Source organism: Ictalurus furcatus, chromosome 22, assembly GCF_023375685.1.
Source record: "Ictalurus furcatus strain D&B chromosome 22, Billie_1.0, whole genome shotgun sequence".
Classification (NCBI taxonomy): domain Eukaryota; kingdom Metazoa; phylum Chordata; class Actinopteri; order Siluriformes; family Ictaluridae; genus Ictalurus; species Ictalurus furcatus.
This window is the reverse complement of record NC_071276.1, coordinates 14,298,684-14,308,600: the sequence shown is the minus strand read 5'-3', so window position 1 is coordinate 14,308,600 and position 9,917 is coordinate 14,298,684. Positions and strand designations below refer to the sequence as shown.

The 9,917-nt window shown below is 39.5% G+C and overlaps 1 protein-coding gene across 2 annotated transcripts; it reads left to right on the top strand.

Moving 5' to 3' along the window:
• Positions 1-1,428: 1,428 nt before the first annotated feature.
• fsta (follistatin a) lies at positions 1,429-8,901 on the top strand. 2 transcript variants are annotated; one of them, XM_053654290.1, is made up of 6 exons: positions 1,429-2,275; positions 3,782-3,973; positions 4,429-4,647; positions 5,353-5,577; positions 5,955-6,188; positions 7,796-8,901. In XM_053654290.1, exons 1-6 carry the CDS (start codon positions 2,182-2,184, stop codon positions 7,912-7,914), a joined length of 1,083 nt encoding a protein of 360 aa, XP_053510265.1. In that variant the 5' UTR covers positions 1,429-2,181; the 3' UTR covers positions 7,915-8,901. The 2 variants fall into 2 exon arrangements, with proteins under 2 accessions (XP_053510265.1, XP_053510266.1); XM_053654291.1 differs by having other exon boundaries at positions 7,773-7,885.
• Positions 8,902-9,917: the final 1,016 nt, after the last annotated feature.

The following is a 9,917-nucleotide window of genomic DNA, read 5'->3' as shown; positions in this document are numbered from 1 at the left end:
CCCTGCCCTAAGCGACTCATTTGGACCCTAATCTATTGCATTGCATTGTGGGATTTCAGGAGTGCACTAGATGTGTTCCACTATGCTTTCAGACAGACCATAAAATACCAAACTAGTTTATTAAGTAAGTAGTTATTAGGACAGTTTTGGAAATAGTGATAGTTTATACTTACATTAAAAGACTAACTAGATAGCTAATTTACTCCTGACTGTTTCTTTCTTGCTTCATTCATTCATTCAGTTATTCATTTCTCACTTTCTGCCTCTCACTTTTCAGTCTTTCTCTTTTCAGTTTTTCTGTTTTTCTCAAATTTTCTCATTCTCTTATTCTCCATCTTTCTTTCATTCTGTTCTCTTTGTCAGGCTTTCCTGTCCTCTTTTCTTTCTTTATTCATTCATTCATTCATTCATTCATTCAGATATTCATTTTTCACTTACTGCCTCTCACTGCCTCTGTTTTTCTCAAATTTTTTCATTCTCTTATTCTCCCTCTATTTCTTTCATTCTGTTTCCTGTCCACTTTTCTCATTCATTCATTCATTCATTCATTCATGTTCAGTAATTGCTTTATCCTGGTCAGGATTGTAGTGGATCTGGAGACTATCCCATGAATTCTGTGCACAATCCATCACAGAGTGACAGACAGACAGATTGATAGATTGATTAATTCAATCACTGATTGATTGATTCATTTTTTATCTTAATTTGTATACATATATCCTTTTTCTCTTCCATAATTTCTCATTTACTGTGTTTATTCTTCATTATATTACTTTTAGTGTCTCTAACCACGGCTTGAGAAACTATTTAAGTGTTTACTATTACAGTTATTTTTAGGAACCCCTGAAGCTCTTCTTTCTTTTCTTTTGGGTGGTTAAAGTTTTAATTAGATCACAGTTATAGCCTACTATCTAGCCTATTATGTTATTATTCTGTATGTCTATACTAGTACACTATTTAGTGCAGTACGTGGTGTTGTAGTAGTGTTTATCTTTCAGAAGAGGGCGCACTTTCACCAGAAAAGCCTTCTCCAAACGGCTTATCAACCACAAGACTGCAGTGCTGATGGCTCATATGAAAATGAAGTGTGTGAGCTTGCCCAGCGGCTGTTAGGAAATTGAACATGATGTTTAAGTCTAGTTAAATCTCAGTAATTGTCAATTTTAATATCAACGTTCTTCTGATTTAAATGCTACTGTTTTGTAAGCAGAATGCTACACTTCGTGAGGAAGTGAGTTACGCCAACATATTTTACTGTGCCAGGGAATATAGCAGGTAAAAATACAGTAGGACCAAATAGCAAACTTTTTTGTAAAAAAAAATAAATAAAAAATAAAAAAAAATATTCCTGACATTTTCGCTCAATATCTTTTAAAATGTAGGGCACTTTTATTTGTCTCAGTTTCATCCTTCTGGGTTTTTCTCTTTCTTTTTTTTTTTTTTCACATCAGAACCACAAAGTTCACAACTTGTAATAGGTTTTAATGTTAGTCACCTCAGGCTAGTATTAAAATTACAGAATAGGAAACTAGGTCGAAGTGATCAGATGATTAAAATGTCTTGTGCTTCTTCTTCTTCTTCTTCTCCTCTTCTTCTTCTTCTTCTTCTTCTTCTTTCTCAATCACTGCCTCCATATTTCTATCCATCACCAGATCAGTAGGCTATTAATACTGGCAAATGAGCTACGTTTTAACGTGGTTACTTTATGCATTCATCAACTCTCTCCATCCTCCCACCTGGAGAGCATTTTGGCTCAGAACCACTTATTTGTCCGAGTTATTTGGAAGATCTGCCTACGATCCACATCACTTCCGCCAAGAAGTTTACCATCTAGTAGCCTCCACTTTGATGTCAGACGTAGAGGGAGGGGGAAAAGTTTCAAGCAGACGTCACCTGATTAGGAGTGAAGGAAGAAAAAAAAAACTTCGTGATTAAAAAAAAAAGAAAGAAAAAAATCACTCCTTGTCCCCGCCCCCAGTGAGGAAAAGTCCGCCCACTCAGCCAGTCGGCCCGAGACCCCCTTAAACACTTAAAAAGAGGTGGATCACACTCACGCTCACACATACATAGCCTACACAAGCCTTCATTCAGCACTGCCTTCCTAAGAAGATTAGGGTTTGTTTTTTTTGCGCTGAAGATTGTCTCTAGATTCCTCCAACACTTTTTTTTCTCCCCCTGATCATGTTGAGGATGCTAAAGCGCGTTCAGCTCCGCCGGGGCTCGCTTTTATTACTCCTGTGGCTCTGTCATTTCATTCAAGAGCAGAAAGTGCAAGGTGAGTACTAACTTCTGCATGCCATGTCTCAAGATGTCACTGTTTTTTGTTTTTGCTTTTATTTATTTATTTGTTTATTGTCCTGTTGGGATCATTTAACGGCAAATCATGTGCCATGCAACATTAAGTAATGCTATGCAAAAGTTTTTGGCATGCTTTTTTTTTTTTTTTTTACATTTCTTTGCTGCTCAGAGAGAGAGAGAGAGAGAGAGAGAGAGAGAGAGAGAGACAGGTGCGTCTCATGGTGCGTCTGATGTGTCCAGGAGAAAAAGGATGTTTATACAGTCTACTGAGCAGATACAGATGACCTTAGGCCGGTGTGTGTACAATAAAGTTTTCTTACATTGTAGGTGTAAAGCATTCAATATCAGTTATAACAGAAGAAAACACAGAGCACACAGACAGCGTCATTTAGGAACCGAGCTGCTGCAGTGAAATCATCTGGAAGCATGTCAGATGTGAACTGCAAATGATTTAGAGTTAGATCAGACTGTTTTCAGATACTGATCATTCTGATAGCCTGATATCCAAACGCCTGGTGCTCATCCAAAATGCAAATCACTGAGACATACTGTAATTTAACAAGAAGAAGAAGACGATTTGCAATTCGTTGTCATTTGCTGCTCAGCTTGAATGCAGTGCTGAAGTGACGCGATCCTGTACAGAAAAGTTTGATGAACCCTGCTGGGACTGAAGGCTTTAATTGGACTGTCTGGCGCATGGACTCCCCGAGGCACAAGATCTGCTATATTAATAAATAAATAGGGCATTAGGGTAGCGTGTCTGGGCTGTATTAAGATCAGATCTCAGGTTTCTATTGATTGATCCATAAATGCTTGTTGATTACGGATGGAAAAGGGCTCTTATTTAGTGATCTTATAGCCTAAACAGTCGGGTGCAGGAGAGGTGAGAGGGTGGGGAGCGCAGACAGAGCGCTTGAGGAACTGGAGTCTAGACTGGTGTTCACATTGTTTAAACGGGCGGCATTAACCTCATTAACCACAAATCATTCCTGTTGGATCATTCCGGGAAAAATCTGGGACAGGAAGGGTCAAACTGGTTGGGTTTGTCTGGGGCTAAGGCGTGCTCTTGTTAAAAATAAAAATAAAACCCAACATAAATTATATATTTTTTTTATACATTAGACAGCGGGGGTGGGATGAGTGTGTGTGTGTGTGTGTGTGTGTGTGTGTGTGTGTGTTGATTGGGCGTCTTCCCGCAGTATTTTTAATCACACACAAAAAGATGTTTATTTTAGTACCGATTGATAGTAGGATGTAATGTAATGTAGTGAGTGAGATGTTTTTGAAGCGTGACTGCAACAGAAGTAAGTCGCACCAATCTGGCAACCATGGACAGTCAGTAGGCGGCGCGGCTAATACTGCACGTGTTGTGTCTGGGTCAGCGGCTTCAGACTTTAATGCGACTGGCTGTTTTTTTGTTTTGTTTTGTTTTGTTTTTTCCTCCCCCCTTCACCCCCTACCCCCTATCTATTTTTCCTTCCAGCTGGGAACTGCTGGCTCCAGCAAGGGAAGAACGGCCGCTGCCAGGTGCTCTACATGCCAGGCATGAGCCGTGAGGAGTGCTGCAGGAGCGGGAGACTGGGAACCTACTGGACCGAGGAGGACGTCCCGAATAGTACCTTGTTCCGCTGGACCATCTTTAATGGAGGAGCGCCCAACTGCATGCCATGCAAAGGTGCGAGTGGAACTTCACTCAAAAACTAATGACCAGAAACTGTTGGCGGGTTTTATTGAACCCTTCATGTTCAAGGGGGGAAAAAACAAAACACCTTTGCAGATACCTTAAGGCATGTCTGAAGATCTCCAAAATCTTCCAGAAATCCTTTAGAGCACCTGGCCCATGTGTGTAATTTCTCAGCTATATATTTCTCAGGCCGATTCTGAATGCTGATTAACTGCACAAAGTGCCTGGACTTTGGTGTAAGACTTTACATCAATGGACAAATGACCTGTATGACTGAATACCATGCATTAAAATAAAATAAAAAAAGATTACGTCACAAGTTCAGTTAGCTTTAATTATTTCTATTAAATGATCTGCCACTTTCCGTTCAATTCCTTTAGGACCCCCCAATTAGATCTACCCCATAACTGAATCTAATGAGTTTTTGCCCCCTTATTGACTTTTAGAGACATGTGAGAATGTGGACTGTGGACCCGGGAAGAAGTGTAAGATGAACAGGAGGAGTAAGCCACGCTGCGTCTGCGCCCCTGACTGTTCCAACATCACCTGGAAGGGGCCAGTGTGCGGCTCAGATGGAAAAACATACCGTGACGAATGTGCACTCCTGAAATCGAAGTGTAAAGGGCGACCTGATCTGGAGGTGCAGTACCAGGGCAAATGCAAAAGTGAGTGCTGTTTTATGCTCAAGGGTCAACTAATGCAAAAAACAACAACAACAGATGATTGTTAAAAACAAACAAACAAACACACAAATACATGGGCAGTGCAGTGGTGCAAAGGGTAGCGTTACTGTTTCCTGGCTCCAGGGTACACTGTTTGATCCTGAGCTCGGGTTACTGTCTGAGACAAGTTTCCTCTGGGCTCTCTGGTTACCTTCCACCTGTTAAAAAGGTGGGTAAATGGATTGCTGACTCTAAATTGCCCCCAGGTGTGTGTGTATGTGTTAATACATGGTGCCTTGCCATGCACTGGTGTCCCATCTAGGATATTTTCCTGCCTCACTCCCAGTGTTCCCCAAACCACCCCCACCCAAACCGAAATAAAACGCCTACTGAATGTGATACTGATGTGACGTGATATGAATGAATGCAAATAAGGAGCTAAGAAATCAACAACGTTCCAGTTTCCGTCTGAAGGTCCCACTCTGAACATACAGTATGACTTTGAAGCCACACACACACAAAAAAAGAAAGACTAACAATTCTTTAATACAAAGCAGTGCTGATATACAAGAGAGATTTTCAAGATTTTTGGCAGCTCGTGCATCCACCACTTAGGGGGGATTGGGAAAAGCAAAAAAAAAAAAGAATAAATAAATAATAAAAAAGCATCCATCCAAGATTACGTTCTGATTTTATTCCCCCCTCCAGAGACGTGCCGTGATGTGCTTTGCCCTGGCAGTTCGACGTGCGTCGTGGACCAGACCAACAACGCCTACTGCGTCACGTGCAACCGCGTGTGTCCCGAGGTGACGTCACCAGACCAGTACCTGTGCGGCAATGACGGCATCGTCTACGCCAGCGCCTGCCACTTACGAAGAGCCACGTGCCTGCAGGGCAAATCCATCGGCGTGGCCTACGAGGGCAAATGCATCAGTGAGTGACCTGGTGGAAAAATAGTAAAGTTTAGAGAACAGATTTTAGCGCCAACATTCCGAACCAGTCCTGACCTTTCTTACTCCCAAGACAATTGCTCGCAATTATTATTTTGCAAAGAAAAGTCGTGGGTGTCTAATTGCTTGCAGATGTTGGCCACATCAGCCTGTCTCTCTTATTACAAATCGAGTGTAACTCATTTTTTGTGCAACCTTTACCTCCCGAGCGCTGTTAAACAACACGCATGCTCGTCCCTTCTGCCTCATGTGATGTAGGTCCAAAACAAAGCATCTGTTTTCTGTTTTTGCGGTTCCCGCGAGTCCAGTCGTCATCTGTATAAAAACGGTTTATATTCCGTGTTTTTTTTCTTCTTCCAGAGGCCAAATCGTGCGATGATATCCAGTGCAGTGGAGGGAAGAAGTGTCTGTGGGATGAGCGATTGGGACGCGGCCGGTGCGTGCTCTGCCTTGACGAGACGTGTCCCGAGAGTCGCGCGGACGAGGCCGTGTGCGCGAGCGACAACACCTCGTACCCGAGCACGTGCGCCATGAAGCAGGCTGCATGCTCCATGGGCGCGCTGCTGGAGGTTAAGCATTCAGGATCATGCAACTGTAAGTAATGCCTCGTAACAAGAAAAAACAAACAAAACAAAACAAAAAAAAAGACAATCCAATGCCACCATCACACACTTCCAGCATCAATCCCCCTGCTTTCTTCATAAAATGCATTGCAACCCAATCCACTGTCCAGATCTAAGAGAGGACTCAGCATCGTCTCAGAAGTGCATGACTGGCTTTATTCACTTATACTCATTGATGAATATTGTGTAAAATCACTGAAGAGTAGCTACTAATTCTTACAACTAACAACAATATATGAGCTGACTATTTTTGCAGAGATAACACACTGTCATTTTTTGAGCCCCACTCGAGTTTGCCATCATTTACCCAAGTAGGCTGACTAATTCTTTTTATTTTATTTTCTTTTGTTTATTTTGATGTAGTTCTTAGAGACAATACAATATCAAATCACACCAGCTTGTAAATTCCATAATGCTAATTTCATGATAATCATGTAATTTAAAAAAATATATATTTTATTTTTTACTATTGTCTGTTGTGTTGTTTTTTTTGTTTGTTTGTTTTTGTTTTTTGCTTTTGGCTGTAATCAATCATATCAAAATGCACTATGTCACCATGACAAATAACATCTATGCCATTCTGTACGAGGGTCAGAAAACAGTAGCATCCACGCATAAGGTGGTTGTAACATTGGTGCTGGTGCTTAAAGTGATTCTCTCTTTATTTACATTATATACTACCTATTAGGATGATTACAACCATCAAATCAAATTAATGCTATATCTGTGACATTCCAGTTAAATAATAATTGGGAAACACAATCCAACAATCAAAAAAAGGACCAACTTTACAATCACCTTATGGAACCTGCAGCATTTTGCAAGACAAAGCAGAAAACAATGCTTACTTATTTCTACTTTACAACTTGTGTTTGAGTAGCTTTGTTGTGAATGTCTTGTCTTACTAGAATATACTGAGGGCTTGGAATCAGAAAAAACACTTCACTAACTATTGTATTCCAATCTGGATAAAGATTCCTTGTGTTCATTAAAAAAGTCTGTAATGTCAGACTTTAACATATGACATCACATATGGTTCCAAGTCCTTATAATGGACTGCATATTTCTTTTTTTCCTTTGCTTTGTCTGTGTATTATGTTTTTCTTTCAATTTCCCGTCAATAATTCTGTAGAATGATATACCTCAAAAGTGTGGCTGGTTTGCTGAGGTCAGTCTAGAGCATGGGACGAGCTTCGTGCACAGTGTCAGAAATGGAAAAATAAGAAACAATAAGAGCCAATCCTATAAAGCAAGAGCACTTTTTTGTTGTTTTGTCCTCTTACAGGAATCTGCAAAATTAGAGCTGAGCCAATGATCCCCCCCCCAATGATCAGAACACTCTTGTACTGACTTCCATGATTACGTAAAGCTTGTTGTGTAATTAAGTGTGAGGGCAGAATTGCATTGTGGCCTTAGCACAAACACACACACACACACACACACACGCACACACACACACAAAACTAGATGGCAAACACAAAAGGAAAAGAAAAAAAAAAACAACTAAGACAAGCATTCACTTTCTGCGCTGTTGTGGTCTTTATTCATACAACAGCTACCGTATATTCTCCCATATAGCCATTACAGAAGACCAGGAGGAGGATAACGATGATGAGGATGATGATGAGGATGATGAGGATGATGAAGACCAGGACTACATGGCTCACATCCATTTATCACCAATAATGGACGGATAAACGGCCATCAGGCGGGGGAAAAGTCCTGTGGCAAGGAAAACCATGTCCACACTGTACAAATGTGTATGCTAATTTATTTTTTTGACGAAAAAAAAGGAAGTATACATATAGTTCAGTCTGATAGATGTTTATTTATGCAGTGTTTCATAATTTATACCTTTACAATGTCTGCCGTACTATCTTGATCATGTTATTTTTGTGTTTAGTTGGTTTTATTATTATTATTATTATTATTATTATTATTATTATTATTATTATTAACTATATTTGTCCAAAGAGAAGCAGTGTTATTTATTGTGAATGCTATAGAGTGTAAAGTGTGCAAGTCTTCTGCAAGTTGTAAATTGCATTCCCCTTGCTGTAAAAATCCGCTTATTGCTATCCGTTCTACTATCATAGATGTTTATTTCCCACTTATCTGCATGTCAACCTGTGTGTTTATTTATTGGGAAGAAAAAAAAAACTGTCACTCTTTAATGTAAACGACATGTTTCTGGTTTTGTTTACGCTTCAAATTGACCAAATGGATTTTCCTCAATGTTTCGCCATACAGTGCAAAATGGTAACATTTCATTCATGAGCCAGTTCTCAAGATAAAAACTGATTTGTCTTTCAATGTTTTTGGTGATTTTTGTGTCTTAGTTTTATGTATTCAGCTATTCATCATTGTCAGATATTTTATTGTCAAAAAAAAAGAAAGAAAAAAAAAGTGCCACTAACACATTTATGATCTCATGGCCAACGTTCTGCTCTATAACACCTCCGTCTGAGTTGATGTGATGTAGGACGGCGTATCGACATATTGAACATTATCACTTCTTATTGTTTGTCATTTTTAAAGTACATTTTTATTTTCTGACATCACAAGATAGTTATAAATATATAGTTTTGTATTTTTTTAATGTAAATGTCATATGTATATACAAAGTTTGATGGTATTTGTACAGATATGAAGAGTGAAACAATAAAAAAAAAAAAAGAAAATGAATGTGATTTTAGCTTGGTGAGTTGGAGGTCCTTATTTTTTGCTTCAGTAAACTGTTAACGTTCTGTGGGATTTTAGGATGGATTTTACTAAACATAAAACATGCTCTAATGGAAGAACTCAAACATAAATTTCACCAATTTAAATAAGCGTATGGCATTATAGCCAGCTCCAGAATTATTGGCACTCTTACCTATAATGATAAAAATTAATGTTACATGTATTTAAAAACTTACACTCAAACAACTAAACAACTGTGGGAAAACAATTTACCATTTCTTCAACAAAAATCATTCTCAAGAGAACTCAATTTCATTAAGCGCTTTATCCTTGTCAGGGTCTCAACAGCTCCAGAGTCTATCCCTGGTGGGCATCAGTCCAATGTAGGGCACCACACATGCATTCATTCACACCTAGAGGCAATTTAGAGTAGTTAATCCAACTATTGGCATGTTTTTGGGAAGTGGGAGGAAACCAGAGAACCCAGAGGAAACCCAGGAGACACAGAGAACATGCACAGAAACTCCATATGGGCAATAACCCGAGCTCAGGATCGAAGCCGGGACTCTGGAGTTGTGAGGCGGCAGTGTTAATCACTGCAGCACTGTGTCACCCTCATGAGAACGTTTCTTATCTGAAATGATTGCTATGCTTAAAGTTATGCCTTTCTTTTTTAAAAATAAAGTTACCAGAAATCCTGTTTTGACCAAATATGAGGTTGCACACATGTTAAATCCTTTAGTAATCCATCACAATGAGGAAAACAAGGAAGCTTTCAACTCAAAAGAGACAAATGAGTGTTGTCACATAATGGTTGGAAAAAATATAGAAAGAGTATTTATTTAAAAAAAAAAAAAAGTTCCAGTAAGCACAATCAAGTCCAAGAGCATACCGTCCCCGCACACAGTAAGCGGTTCGCTGAAGGACACAAAGATGAGCCCAAAGATAGTTAATTCTGAAACTATTATCAGACACTATCTCCATATCATGCAGCTGTCTGGATGAGTTGCACAAAAGA